The sequence below is a fragment of the Pungitius pungitius genome, chromosome 17 (genome assembly GCF_949316345.1).
Source record: "Pungitius pungitius chromosome 17, fPunPun2.1, whole genome shotgun sequence".
Classification (NCBI taxonomy): Eukaryota; Metazoa; Chordata; class Actinopteri; order Perciformes; family Gasterosteidae; genus Pungitius; species Pungitius pungitius.
This window is the reverse complement of record NC_084916.1, coordinates 9,332,713-9,348,537: the sequence shown is the minus strand read 5'-3', so window position 1 is coordinate 9,348,537 and position 15,825 is coordinate 9,332,713. Positions and strand designations below refer to the sequence as shown.

At 46.3% G+C, this 15,825-nt stretch overlaps 1 protein-coding gene across 2 annotated transcripts in view; it reads right to left on the bottom strand.

The window, feature by feature from the left end:
* jarid2b (jumonji and AT-rich interaction domain containing 2b) overlaps positions 1 to 9,464 on the bottom strand; it is an 89,715-nt gene extending 80,251 nt beyond the window's left edge. For both annotated transcript variants that reach the window (XM_037475059.2, XM_037475060.2), the window contains exon 1: positions 8,821 to 9,464. In XM_037475059.2, the coding sequence (XP_037330956.2) occupies positions 8,821 to 8,865 (45 nt within the window). In that variant the 5' untranslated portion in view covers positions 8,866 to 9,464. The remainder of the gene's footprint in view (positions 1 to 8,820) is intronic.
* Between the last annotated feature and the right edge of the window lie 6,361 nt (positions 9,465 to 15,825).

The following is a 15,825-nucleotide window of genomic DNA, read 5'->3' as shown; positions in this document are numbered from 1 at the left end:
AATGTCAAAGGTTTTCGGTGTAAGAAAATCGGTTGTCTGACATTCTGCCAAAGTTGCTTTAAATTAGTTAACAGGGACTACAAGAGTGGGAGCTCTACTTTATCATTTGTGATGCAGCCCACCTGGTTGTGGCCAAAGCTTAAAGGAATACTGTAGCATCTTCTGGCACAAAGGGTACTTTATTTAAAAAAAATAAGAATGACTGTTTGACAATGGAGATACAGCTTCTGTGTTATGTTATTATCAAGCATTGCGATGAAACGCATCATGCAGACCCATTTCTACGCCTTCTCACTATTTGTCATAGTAAATAAACTATTCCTACAACTCACGAACACAACAGGAACCGAAACTAAATTTAAAACTGATATGGGAGTGAATGGTTTGAGTAAAGTTCCACTCTCCATTTCAGTGACTGAATGTGGGGGGGGGGGGGAATAACTGTCAATATTGGTAAATCTACTGTCAGGAAATGGACCAGCATCATGAGAGCTTACCAGCTGCTTATGACTTTTTCAATTTACTGGACACAACCGCAGCTGGGTATTACAAGAAAAGCAGATGACTAGAGAAGGGAATCGGTAGAACAGTACATTTACTGATCTGACAGGGCTCAGGACAAAGCGGAAAATGATGGGAGTGCTCTTATTTCATCACTAGGTCTCCTTACATGCTATCCTGATTGTTCAGAGAAGACGCTTTAGCCGTTGGAAGGAATGTTATGTAGAAACATTATGTAGAAAGAACCCACTCCAAAGAACACCTAAGCTTTGAACACAAAATGCATTAAAAACATCAAATGCCCCTTCGCCACGTTTTCTCAGTTTCACTGCTTCTCGCTTCATTTCTCTGACTCACATGGTTGCGAGACAAGTTCCCCCGAATGCAGCCAGGAACCAGACGCTTCGACAAGAATGCAACTTCCACACCTTCGAGCACGTAAAAAGAAAGACATGCAGTTTGACTGGCTCAGAAAGTCAGCTCCTCAGGACACCAGGTAGGTTGGGAGGGATAGGTGACGAACCCACACACTGGCAAAGAGAAGTGTAAGACAATTGAGGGGGGGAATACCCTCTAGTCACCATGGCAACTTCCTGCTAGTTGGCTTACCCAGAACTGGCTTTGTTGTTCTTTTAACTGCTAGCCAACACCTGCATTTCTCGTTTGCAAGTGGCTTCCCATCATCATTCCTAAACAATTGAATCTAAAAACAGCAGCTTCTGTGACGTGCTTTTTCCAGGAGCTGCATTTCGTTAGGAGTGTCATTTCGACAGAGATCGGTAGACGGGCCTCGCTGTCACTGTTGATATTCCACTTGAGACGGTGCCTAATTTGATTATTCCTATCCACCTGGATTTCTTCTGGACGATCACAGGTTGTAATTTCCACGGCTGGCCCTCCCCCCCTCGGGCCTTATGATGCTTGATTCGGGGCCAGGGGAGGCCGGCCAGACATTCAGCCCGGAATCTGGCACCTTTCCCTCAGTGTTCCGTGCACTCTACCTCCCTGCTGTGAGGCCTGGAGGAAATCACGCAGCCGGGAGAATTACAAAAGCCCTCATCTATTGAGCGGAGGTTACACCAGGGGGAACAATACCTTTGGCTCACAGTCTGCGGCTCTCTGTGGAGAAACTTAAAAAGCACCCATTGCTCATAAAATATATCAATAGGCAAAAAAAAAGAAAGAAAATAAAATCAATACTCCCCCTCTGACTCAACTCATACTCTGCTTTTCATAGGAATAAGAGCAAGGAAAACCCCCTCCTCAATTTTGCATCAATAAAATCAAAGATTTGGTTACAGCAGAAAATGGGTCCAACAGCTGTTAATACATTTTTACAAAGGAATAACAGAAAGAACAAGGTTTACCAATTGAAAAATGACAACCGCACAGGGCCAGATTATGCATGTAAGTATGTTGGGGTTGTAGGGGGTGTCTGGCAGGGTGGTGTTGGAGGAGGTTAAATTCCCCACAGCTGTGTAAGATCAAACTGGATAGAGGTTTCCAAAGTTTCCTTTGGCAGTCAAAATCAAAACAAAACGGCTGGGAGAATGCAAGATGCCGACTGAGTGGGAGGCCAAGTGAAAAGAGCTGCAAAACCACCGACAGCGCGTCACGCTGCCAAGCGGTCGGGCCTTTCAAGCAAAATGATCATCACGCGCAATCACATCTACTCGGTACAATTAGGAAAAACAAAATTGAGCGCAAAGACGAGGGAGCCCCCCCCCCCCCCCCGCGCCGGGTCGCGTGCCGGCTCCTTCCTTTCTGCGAGGCAATACGGCAGCTAGGTGAGGAGAAAACACCCTCGCCTCCTCCGTCCCGACTCCAGCGCTGTCCCAACGTAAGAGAAAAAAGAAATGGAAATCTATGCAGTATTCTATTACGAGACCATAGGAGGTGTAATGCGTTTCTGTACCGAATGTGTATGTATTGACCAGGAAAAACAAGTCTGTTAGAGCCCTCCTCCTCCACCCAACGCCTGCTTTGTCTTTCTCACGCGCGAGCCGGCACAAAGTAACCGGAGCGCCGGACAGATGACGCACACAACTTTCAGCCAACCGTGTTTCCGCGTCAAAAACAAGACGTGGAGAAGCGAGGGCCCGGTGCAAACAGTCATTTCTCACTAAATCGGTATGAAACCGCAACATACAAGACTACTTAGCTGCCACAGATCAATAAACTTTGAACAGAACCCTTTTACACCACCTCTACGGATTTGCATCTTTCAGCGAGGGCTGACACGAGGAGATTAGGCGGCAGCAGCAGTGGTCACCCGGCCACTTTGCCCCACCGGCTCATTACTCCCCCGGTTCAGGGATGATGGAGGAGGAGGAGGAATGGGGAGGGGGGGTGGGTGGTGCCATTATGAATTAAGGACCCCCTTGCAAGGGGCCAAATGCTTGGTGAAAAGGGTTGCTTTTGAGAGCTCTTTCACAGAAGAGAGGTCGCCCGTTCCACAACTGCCTGTGCATGGTGGAGGGCCACAAATGATGAGGATAATGATGGTCAAATAAAGAAAGAAATATGTATCTTTTTAAGTTATCGCAGGAAATTACCATCATGAGAGAGTGATTTGTCGGACAGGGCAGCAGAGGTGCCAAAGAGGACCTGAACAGAAGGGCCAGCGGCTTGTTGGCAGGAAGAAACCAAACTGCTCCGTCGTATAATGGGTGATTCATAGGTTACTGCCCTCGGTAGGAGACTCATGAGGCCGTAACGCATAACAAGAACATTCATGAATTTACACTGAATAGTAAAAACTGAACAGGCTTCCCCCCGAATGGAATCTGACGAGACTAAACCACCAGCTACCCTCATAGGAAAATTGATTACTTGGCTTTTTTTTTTGCCTTTCTATCATAGGAAGACCGCGGACAGGAACATTTAGGGATAAAGTACTAAGTACAGTCAAGACATTTTATGATACAGCGTCTTACTGGCATAATCAGTGACAGTGAAACTGGTAATCCCGGCAGAGAGAGACGAAGTACCGGAGGATCGATAATGACTGAGCCTCTGCTCTGTTGCTTCATCCCTCGAGGCTCAATTCACTGGATGTGTAAAGACGCCGGTGTCACAATAGGGGATCAGACGGGATTGACCACCGGATGAAAATGTAAGGAGTGTTTATTAAACTGACAAAAAGCAGGGAGAGGGTGAGCCGACATTGGTCATTAAAAGCTAATGCCAGACACGGCTACCATCGCCGGGTGAATCGAAAATGGATGAAAACTAATGCCTCCCCTTTTCAGCTTATGGGGAAGCACGCGGCTAATCTGTCCTTTCAACGAGAAGCCATGGGCTACTGAAGATTTGTCTGTTTTGCGGTTTTAGTTTCATGAAAATAAAAAATAAATACCATTCGCCAAAAGATAAGCACTACTTTTGCTGAATGTCCTTCGTAGACCCCATGAAGCCTGCCGGTCCTGAGCGAAGAAGCGGAGGCTACCACTCACATTGACAGACACACACACCACTAAGTGTGTGTGTTCACATACAACACACACACACACACACACACAGCGGCTCCCAGCGCCGGACCAGCTGTCTCACTCCCCCCTCCCCATCTCCATCCAAACCCACCCGAGCAGGAGGATATAAATCGCCTCAGGAGCGTGCACTTGGTGTACGTAAATGAAACACACACACACACACACGCGCATTAGCGGTCCACAATTGCGCTGAGTCCGTCCGTGCCTTGTGTGCAACTGGTGGAGCATTATGCTGTAAAACACGCTGCTTATGGTAGAAACCACGCCCAGCGTCGTGTGATTACTCCCGTAAATGCCCAAGCTGCTGATACCCAAAAGATACCTTGGTTTAAAGGCTGGCACTAAAACCGGTTTATCTCACCTAGTGACTGGTAAGTGTACACCCACAAGACCTTTACCTTTGTGTGTGTGTGTGTGTGTGTGCACACACAGGAGATCGCTCTCAGTGCCCACAGCTGATAAGAGAAAGGGTCATATTACGTGACAGGAGTGAGCGCCGTCCGTGACATAATGTTGCAGAGAAGAAGGAGGACAATGGCGGTAGAAGAGGGAACAGAGAGAAGCGTCTGTATTGGTGTCAGAGAAACGGAGCCCGAGCGGTGATGCATTTGACCGCCTGGCAGCCATCGGGGGCCCAAATCCAATCCAAGGCTGTAATGAGGAAGTAAACTCTGCGTTGGCAATGTGGACGTTTAAAATAAAGCAGGGAGGGGCCTTCTTTTAATTTCAGTACAAAGTTAAAAGAATAGATATGGCTGAATTAAATTGGGCTGTGCTCAGCCCTGCGGTGAGGGGGGGGGAAACACAGCTTCATGTGTGCTTACCCACATGATCAGCGGCCTGGCGATGTTTGATGTTTGATTACTTGACAGGTTTCTGTGGAAAAATCCTCATCGGTCACTGTGACACGAAGGGGAATAAGGCTGCTGAACGCATTGGAGTAATTGTGTATGTAGAGTGCAATGTGCTACATTAGTCTTAGGTCCCCCCTGTGCAAAATGTTGCCATTCTTAGAGGATTTTTTAATTATTCTTGGCAAATACTTTTATGCTGCACGGATACAGTTTTGTCAACGTATTCAAATAGCTGCTTTGATTTGACCCCATTGGTGAATAAAGTAGGTTGATGTTCCCATCAAATAAAAACGTATTAACCTCGGTTGCCTTTTGTTTTGTTTGTATGGCTATCCTGCTGGTTCCAAACCGGACACACTCATCACTTTAACAGTCTGCAACGGTATGCATGGCTGTGCCGACTCTGTGATGGTGGTGAAACGCACAAGCACAAATGGAAGCACTTTTATCATTCACAGGTGCCATGTCATGTACATAGTCAAATTAACGGGCAGTACACTTTGGTTTTGCCCCGATAGGCATGGTGACGAGGAGGTTTGCAAAGTGAACCCTGCCATGTTGCACGCGTGAGGAGAAGGGAGCTTGTGAAAGAAGAATTTGCATTGAAACATAAGGTTAAATGAAGCGCATTGAGGCTCAGGCACGGCGAGAGAAGAAAAGCAGACCCTGTGACCCTCTCTTCATGGTCCGACATGAGGCCCACATTTCATTTGGACAGCCCAAGAACGGGGGAGTGAGAGAGAGAGAGATAAAGAGAAAGAAGGAGAGGAGGGGGAGAGTGTGCCTTTGCACTCGCCACTCCGCCCAGCTCTCTATTTTTGTTTCCTCTTTTTGTGCACGCACAACGCACACACTCACGGTGCAATGGATTTCCAACTTGGCCCTCATCAGTTGTGCGCCTGATGAAACAAACACTGACAGCCTCTTTACATTTGTAAAGGCCCCTGCAGCAGCTGTGCTTGTCCCACACACACACACACACACACACACACAATACGTGCACACAAACACGCACTCATGCACACACAACCTTTGAATCAGAGGCCTAGCCCCAGCTGGGGCCTACAGGAAGAGCCGACTCTGCACAAAATGGCCCTGGCTGCACTCTGCCGCGTGCACTCGCGCTATTCTAGCTTGCACAAATTCACTGACACACACAGAATGTGTCATGTTTCGTTAGACAGAACAACATTGCTGCACGTTAGCTCTTGCTACTCTACTCATTACGCAGCACCTGCTGGCTTGAAAACTCAACCAAAATATCAATATATATATTCTTTTTTTTTTTTTTTTTTTTTAAAAAGTGGACAATTGTGAGAACAGGGCTCACTTGCTCCTGCAGCGTCACTCTGCCTGACAAAGCATCTCTGGGAGAAGAAAAAAAAAAGGCACCTGACGGGGCATTTTGTCTCTTATTATTAAGGCAGGTTTACACCAGCAAATAGAAATCCTGGTGGAAATGGTAACGGCAGTGTTTAATTATAGTAAGAATAATACATTTATATATTTTTCAAAGACAGTCTGTATTTTTTGGGTGAAGCGGAGGGGGAAATGGTTGAGCCAAGCATGTATAATTGTCTTGCGCTAATTACGGGAGGGGGGGGGGGGAAGAGAGATCAGTCATGGCCAGGAGTCCTCTCACAAAGCCTAGAGGGAGGCTCGGGGATCTGGACTCCTCCAGGTTGATGTGGAAAGGCGCATATGTGAACCGCATTTTGTCTGGGCCAGACATTATGCATCAACTGCAGCTGCCGAAAACATGTGACAGATGTGACACATACGCACGCAGACAAACCATTTCCATAACCCTGATTATGGAAAGAGGAGAAAAGTTTCCTCGTATAAGAAAGAGACTCACAAAGAATTAGACAACATCAGTGAAGCTGTGTTATTTTCTAAACTCAACGTGATTCAAAACAAAAATAACCATCAGGGGAAAAGTCCCCTTTTAAATCTACTCTGACAAAGACAAAGGGGACACTATGGGATGTTAATGACTGCTGCAGAACACATCGCCCACAAGCGTTACACACAAGCGCTGCGATGTACCCGGTTAGTGTTTAAAACATCTGTCTGTCTTTTGGGGGATGAGTTCCATCTGCTGTTGCTTTTCAAACATGTTGATGCCCATACATTTCAGCACATTGTTTTACTGGCTATGACAGGACACAAAATGTATGCTGCTCATAAAAGGGAGATAAATATATTTTCCAGTACAACTCCATCTTGCAGAGAGGTTTTCTCTTTACTAGAAAAAGATACCAGTATACATTTAGAAACAAGTCCAAAAGGCGTGACGAGATCTTCCTATACTGTGGTTCACACTTTTAGTTCTAACGAGCACGAAACCTAAATCGAAAACTTCTTAAGATGAATACAATTTTTTGCTGTGTCCCTTGTGCTCCTACGAACCTGTTGCTCGGGATTTTGAAACACGTTTCCTCCAGCACACTACACATGTTCCGATTGTTCGGTTTGAAAAATGTAAATCAGCCACCAACTGTCTGCTGGAGGGAACACGCTATTAAAAAGACACTCCACGTGCTGTTTGGATGGGATAAGAAGGGAGTGTGGGGGGGGGGGGTGCAGTGGCTCGCTCTTCTTCGGGGCATTAGCAGAGAAGAACGTCCCCCGTGCCATTAAACGCAACCTACGGTGTCTCGTGACGATAATTAACGGCAGCAATCTGTAAAAGCGCCAGAGAAGTGCAACAAACTTCGAAAGACCAGGAACCCGCACGCCGGTGTGAAGTGTTCGTGAAAAGCGACCCACGCTGAGGGCTCGGGGCACTTTACAACCTCACGAGTGTTGGTTGCATTCGCAGCGGGACCACTGGGGTGTTCACGCGGATCCCCCCCCCCCCACATCCCCCACACACACACACACACACATCCCCGGGAAATCCAGCTCGTGTCACTCGCAGAAAGAAAATGGTTGCTTTGTCGGTATCGCTTCACACATGAGCCCCTGCAATGCGACTGAACAACACGGCCGCTTTATAACAATAAAAAAGGATCGGGTCGTGCGGTGTGCTCAGCTGCGGCGCGTAATGTAATCTAAAAGAACGAGACACCCCCCCCCCTTCCCCAAATAGTATGGCAAACATTAAGTTATTCCTCAACGGGCTGCTGCGATATCGGTTCTGTTCACAGAGGTCACGCAGAGACCCCGGCGGGACTCGTAATGAGACTAATGGCGTAGACACGAGTCCTCGTGCCGTGAGTCGGGAATTGAACAAATGTGCTGAATCGCGTGGACCCCCCCCCCTCCCTCACTCTTTATGGAGAAAATTAAAGAGCCACAACAGTCGGCGAAACACGTCGCGATGCCAGCCAGCCAGTCAACACACACACACACACCGCCCACAGTGAACGCAAACTGTGCACGTAGGCTTCGGCGAGGCGAAGGGTTTCTTTTAGATCGTGTCCAGGTATAAGAACTCGGTTCGGAGGTGAAATGCGGCACGGGACGAAATGGAAGCCGGAACAGCAGAGCCATGGCCGACGGGCTCGTGTTCGCGGCTCCGAGGAGGAAGAAGAGGGGCCGCGAACAAAAGCTTTTTTCTGGAAACAGTTGGCCCAAGTCTTTCGAAATGCACATCATTTTTTTTTAAATGGCATTATCTCATAGCCGGAGACAGAGCATGCAGCACCCCCCCCCCCACACACACACACACACAAAAACATCACGCGTTAAAACGAGCGAAGCCCCCCCCCCAAGCAAATAGCCTCAAACACGCCTGACGTGGAAGAAACGCTGCAACACGGACCTTGAATAAACATTGCTGTCCCTTTAAATACATTTTTGAATAGCGTGCAATTGTTCGCACGCTTACAGTCGTTATACCTTTAAATGATATCTGACCCAAACAGTACCAGAGCAGCCCTGCTCGTAACCTTCACAGTCCGCGATGAAAGTTCAAGCATTTTCATCGAAACGAGCGAGGCAGAACTTGATTTTTTTTTTGTACTTACGTATTTCTTTTGAATGATATTCCGCTTAGGTCTTCCCTTGCTCATTATGCAATCCCCCCAGAAAATGTTTGGCTATAGAGAGAATGGCCACATGGATTTCTTTTCTTTGACTCTCGCCTCTCTCTCGGAGCACCACCAAACGACGATTTAAATCCCCGGCTCTGTAGGGGGGGGGAAGCTCGCTGGCTCTTGCAGAATCCTCCTTCGGCGTTTTCCCTTAAAACTATTCGGATGTAAATCCCCCACCCTAAAAAAAAATCAAGGGTCGACGACGGACAGAGAGGGACTGGACCCAAACTCACTTGGGGATAACATAGTCAAAACAAACGCACAACAATAAGTTCCATTCGCCGAAACAGCTCGGCGTCTCGTCTGTGCGGCGCACTCACTCCCGGCTCCTTCCAAATGCATGAATGTACTTCAGCACACGCCCGCAAGTTACGTCGTGTTCGAGGCGACGACACGACGAGAAATGAATAAATACAAATTCAAATAATGAATTTCTTTTTTTAGAAAAGCGTTTTGCGTCCCGTCTTTTTGTCGTCGTCGTCGTCGTTGAAATGCCGGAGGCTGCGCTCGGGCTCTCGCGCCGCCGCTGCTGCTCTACTGACTGCGCTCGGCTCCTTTCTTCCTCAGCCTCGTCCTCTCCGCCTATCACGTCGCCCCCCCGCTCAGCGGCAACTTCGAACCGCCCCGTGCCCCCCCCCCCCCCCCCCCTCGGCCGTGCTATCTTACGGACTCCCGTTGTGTCGGTGGTAATTTACAGCTTTACAGTAATCGTGTGAATAAATTGTGCATTCTGATATTAGCTCGCGAGGCTGTGCGTGTGCGTGTGTGTGTGTGTGTGTGTGTCTCGGTGGGGATGTCAAGGAGACATGAGTGGTCACAAGCAGGCGGTGGTTATACTTGCCATAATATTCTATTTTATTGTGCCTGAACGAAATGATACGTTGTAAAAGATGTAATAAAATGTCCTATCATGATCACGTGCAGAACGGTCATGTTTTTTTGGTATCTTACATTAATGGTGGAGTGGGAGGTGTTCTTTTAAAACTTTCTTTTAGCAAAATGAGTCACTTCAAGGTACAAAATAAAAACAATCTCAGAAGAGTTCAATGGGTGAAAGTGGTTGTTCCCTAATTATCATGTAAATGTCAGGCCCCAACCCCCAATCTCCACACCACCCAAACAACTGAATAGTGGCTTAACATTAGGAGAATTCCTTTTATAGGATGCTTTCAGGAGCACTTGCAGTTTGGGGGGGGGGGTTTACTTAGACTTTAGTAGGTCCTAGCCTCAAGTCTAGCTGTGGAAAAAACGTGTTTACACATTTGTTTTTGTAAGCTCATGGTAAGTCCTTAGCTATAAATCTGCTCTGTCTCACACTTCTGATGTGTTTTGCTCTGATCAGTTGAACCGATCTTGTGTCTAATTACATTTTCACACTATTTTTTAACAACGCTGTAAAAAAAATCTGCAATTGGAGTTAATTCATATTTAATAAATACATATTAGTAACCTATGTACAATCAAAAAGAAAGTTTGTAATCCCATTTAGTTGATTCCAAGACATTTCATTGATTTATTAATTGGATTTTACTGGGGAGGTTTTCCCACTAAAATCCTCAGTAAATTACTAAGTAGAATTTAGTTGCAATTCAATAGGAACGTAAAAGATTCAGGAAAATGTATACATTTTACTCATTGAGAGGTTTTTGATGTTAGTTAAGTCAACCCATGACATTTTGCAACACATGCACATCAATAATTTATCATCTGCCACAAAGGTAGGGAAAAAAACAACAATGCGAGTACATTCCAGCCTTATTTAACCTGATTTTAACAAAGTGGCTGCACACTTTCAGATTATCTCTTCATCTTTATGCATCAATTTACAAAGCCTGCACCAAGATCTTTGAAATATTGTCTCCGTATAAGGAGATTCATGCCTACTTGTGAAGGTATTATTCACACTTTTGTGTTATCCACTCTGCAGTGTTGTTGAGCTGGCCGGGTGTCCTCATCCCCCTCACTAGAAGTGGGCTCGCTGTGTCATTACTCTAATACACTGAGTGGGACGGTTGCTCTGTATGAACCATGGAGGTAGTTAAGAGTAAAGTGTGTGTAGGTGTGTGTGTGTGGTGTTACAAAAACCCATGCATATATTACATTACATTAAATGTCATTTAGCTGTCGCTTTTATCCAAATATATAGTTGCCTTTTCTCACAGGTATGACTTTAAAAGAAAACTTTATCTAGCTGTACTTAACTGTGTCCAGTATTAAAGCGAACCATTGTTAGGCGGCTATGACCTGGATGAGGTCACTAAAAGTTCCACTGAGGTTTTGGGTCGGTCTGTCATCTTCGGCCTTGAGCGTCTTGTTCACAACGAACAGAAAAAAGCTTTTTCGTGAGGTCCAATTCTGATCGAGTGCCTCGGTTCTAACACACACATTCAGACCCTCATCATTTTACCTTGTTACACAAGCCAGCGGCCATGATCATGAAATATCCCAACCAGACTGAGCGCCTGCCCCAGCAACCCTCCAATGTGGATTACAATCAATCAGCCGCATCCGTGCAATCATGCTGATTTCATTATCATTGGTGTAACGAGCGAAGAGGCATCGATCTGTCTTCTGTGTTTGATGTGGATTTAGCATAACGCACCAAATGATCAAAGCACTAAACTTGCCCATGAATGCATGAACAAAGACACCAAATCAATAGCTGGCGGGTCAATAATTCTAAGCGAGGCTCGCGGATGACATGACATTTTTGTAGCCCCCCATTAAGTCACACTGTATGTAATATATAAAAAGAATACAAAACATATATTGAGGTATCAGTCAGAATCCAGAAATGAGATAGTGTGGATCGAGAGGGATTTTAATAAATGCTGATCAAAAGCACGTCTACTGCATGGTCAAATAAATCCTAATCCTTCATTTTCAAGCAAATCCATGACAGTATATATCAGAGAAAAATACGTTACAGTACCTTTATCTGAACTCATCATATTCTTTTAGCCCCCTGATCAATGATGTCTTGTCTTTTGACAGAGTCAGAGTCAAGAGAGCTATTTTGGGAGGGGGCTGAGGATCACGCTGCCGTTAGCCCCATCACCCTTCACTCTCGGGGGGGTTACCAGGGTCCTCGGCCCTGCTGGTGCTGACATTTAGGTCCCCATGAATCAATGAGACAAGCTGTGGAGGGATGACTGAATTTCACAGCAGTAACCTTCACAGTTCACATTTAGCCCACGCCATATACAGCCTCATAGGGCGCGGGGTCTTTGAGACATTTTTAGATGGATTTCTCTTTAGGAAGATTTGAAGATTCTCCTTTTGACATTAATTTAAAACACTTTAGTGTAGGGGTAAAAGGCCTAAAACTGTAGTCAGCTCCAGTTTGGTAATGCCATGCATGTGCATCTGTCGACTGGTGGTAACGGAGCAAACCATAAGTCTGTTGTTACATAAGCGCATGATGGACTATTGAAACTCAGAAACAATTTAATGTTTGTTAAATGCAGGAAAGCATCATCAAAATGGACGGCCTGTTTTTATTCATGTCTCGCGTGCTTGTGTTTTTATGTGTGTCCTTGAAGAGACAGCATGTTGCAAAAGTGCTGTCTGGACTGCACTGCTCTTGTGTAAATAGCAGAGACATTTACACCAATGGATTTAGGAGTGTGTGTGTGTGTGTGTGTGTGTGTGTGTGTTTGTGCGATGGAGAAGGCCAGGGATTGATTAGGGCTTTCACTCTCAATGTGGTTAATTGCCCAGTGAGGCTTAGCAGACGGTGCGGGCAAGATTGATGTTCGATAGCCAAGAAAAGGGGGAGTCAGGGTGTCTGTGCGTGAGGGAAGGTGGGAGTGGAAGGGTGAGGGGGGGTAGGGGGGATCCCAAATTAATGTTGAAAGATTGAATGGTTAAGTACTGCACACTGTGGAAAAAAACCCAAAGGAGTTTCCTTCAGAAGAAGAAAAAAAATCAAGCAATTGTAATCCCAGCTGCTAAAAATTAAAGAAGAGTCATTGAAATAAAGAAAGGAAAAATATTCATGTCACCTTTTGTTTTCTTCTCATGGAATAAAGGAGTCTTTTATTCGGGGAAGTGCATCCTCTCATTTTAGAAGATGCTTAATTTGGGCTTGATTTGAGAATGACCTGTTGTTTTCCTCTCTACTCTGACACTAATTCTGGCACTGAATCAATTCTCAATGTGTAGTACTCCTAATACCACACTCTGAGTTTAAGCACACATTAGTGAGCTTTTGCCAGAATTGCTAAAACAGCTTTATAAGCTTTCAATCTTGCAGCCAAAAGCTCCTGGAATTTGTTTCTATGAATCTTCACATTGCAGCAGAAGATCTTTAAAGCAGAATGATGTGAATGTTCCTGTTCCATCCACTAGGTTCAGCAAGAGGGGTTGTGGGGCAGGTGGGGAGTTGAGCGGGACGCTACGGGACAGCATTAAGCAAGCTGCAGGGTTGAGGTTGACCCAATAAGGAAGCTGAAACATTATGGCTTGTACGATTCTCGCCTTCACACGAAAGAGCTCCCACGAGTGCCGGGGACGTTAAACACATGAAGTTTGGAGTTTCACATGAACAAAGAATATCCATTTAAGTACAGCGGATCATCTGATAATCAGGGTTAAAAGGGAATATTTATAATGCAATCTCAATACATAACTTATTATTAATTGTTTGGGGTATTTTAAATACTTGGATATTTTTACAAATTGATTTGTCTGCTATTAACCCTCATTTAAAGTTAAATTACATCCAAACACTCGTTACAGTAGTTTTGCTCTTTGTAGAGGCTGGATTTTAATCCTATTTTCAAGAAATCCTATGAAATCTAATGAAGTCTTACGTGTTTGCCTGTTTTGGTGGTGATGATGATGGCCAGAATGGAGGTTATGGCGGCTTTGAATTACTGAATCCGGAGCCACCCCCAACTCACCCCACCTCTCTCTTTCAGGGACCAGTTCACAAACACAATTTATTTTTGACATCCTCTCTGATACACACGCAGAGACACACACCTCTCTTTCTGGAGGGACATGAGAGTCCCCACCCTACTTCCATGGATAATTGGACACCTTCAGCATGAGAAATCCCCCGCCGAAACAAAACAGGAGCCTGGCGGTTTGGACCCGTATCAGCTTGGTAAGCTTTAAGCACGACGGTAAGAGTAAGACAGAGGCTTGAATGATACCAGCTCAATTTGAAACCCCGCCTTTGGCAGGCGGTTCCTTCTGATTCGATTCAATTCGTCTCACTTCCTGAGCTGCATCGGTCGCGGCGTGCGGCGGCAGTGTCAACAGGAGGAATATCCACACCCTCGGGGGTGCGGGGAGAAGCTGTCCCCAGGGCAACTAGCATCGGATCAGCGCGCTCCTCACTGGGCCCTAAGTTGCCTCATCTGGAAGCTGAATGCAAAATTGCCTTCAGATCAGAGCCAAGGGATGTGTTGGCATACTCCCGCCCCCTGATGCTGTTGTTGTGTTTCACTAATGAGGCACACCTTGCTGAATCTGACCTGGTAAACTGCAGACTTTGAAGGCCAAACAGATGAGCAAATGGTCTGGATGTTAAAAGCACATTGTACGGTCTCAGCAGAGGTCAGGTCACCCACCGCGTCAAAGCGCTTTCCAGGATTCCGGTGACACAAGTACGGGATGTCGCTGCAGCGATCCCAAAGAGTTAGAAAGCCAGAAACGGATGGAGGCAGGTGACTTTGAGATGGAAAGGCCCTTTGTGTGAACACCAGGAGGGCACAAGCATTTCATTATTCAGCAGATGTTTTAAAGCTAATACAGTTTTTGTGGAATAAAGAGAATCTTATCATACTGAAGACCTTGATGACACTTTAAGACACTTTATGTCTTTTCCCTCCTCAGTTTGTGTCACCATGTGACCACTGCACTGATTCTAAACTAGACCAAATTAAATCAAGATAAGGGGGTCTCATATCTCACGCTGAAAATGACTGAGCTAATCTGATTTGAAACAAGAATCGTCATTGTGAAGGGCTGCTGGTATCCCCCTCAGTATTGTAAGCCTTTAGATCGGCTCGGGCTGACAGTGTTTGGCTCTGTGCTCTCTGTGGCTGCGAGGGCCAGGCTGCTACTGGCCACGGCCGAGGACCATTCAGTAAATACTGACACCTGAATTCATAAGAATAATACCGCCATTACGGTCTTCTGCAGATGCCTTCCCAATAGGGTAAATTCTCTATTTATTTTGTCATTCAATGAAACAAAACGACCCCGTCTCATTGCTTGATTTCCTCAACAATCCTTTCCACCGTGAGTCCAGTTTTCCCATTCAGTTTGACATCATTGAACACTCTTGTTCCCCGTTGCTCACCCCGAACCAGTCTGGACTGGAGTGTGGCGTGTATGAGTTGCTAAGCATGAATCACTCATGAGGAACAAGCAGCGCTGTAGCGTTGCCAGGTCTCTTGTGTGTATCTAGCCACACAGAGAGCAATAACGTTCAGCCACAAAGGTTCTATAGCCCGGCATTGACTGGGTGACTCATGTGGGTCAGGACCTGCCACAGGTGGGGGATCCCAGGCTGAATAACCTCCCCTCCCTAACAGTAGGCAACGACAGCCTCTGCGCCCCTTTTCACCCACCAGGGACACCTGCACTGGACACAAAAGCCATCCCCCGACGATTCTTTGAGGGCATGAGCAGAAAGTGGAAAAGGGACGCGGGGGGGGGGGGGGACGGAGCGAGCGCAGAAAGAAATGGGGTTGGATGGATGGATCGCGGTGGGGGCCGCCTCAATTGTGGCCATGCGGAAACAAAGTAACACAAACTCCAGCCACAGCAGGGGAACAGCTGGAGCACACAGGGACGGCTGTCTGGGTGGTCTGAGAGCAAGGGAGAGAGAGAGAGGGGGAGAGAGAGAGAGAGAGAGAGAGAGAGAGAGGGAGGGAGAGAGAGAGAAGGGGTGGGAGCATGCAGGAGAAATGATGGAAATGA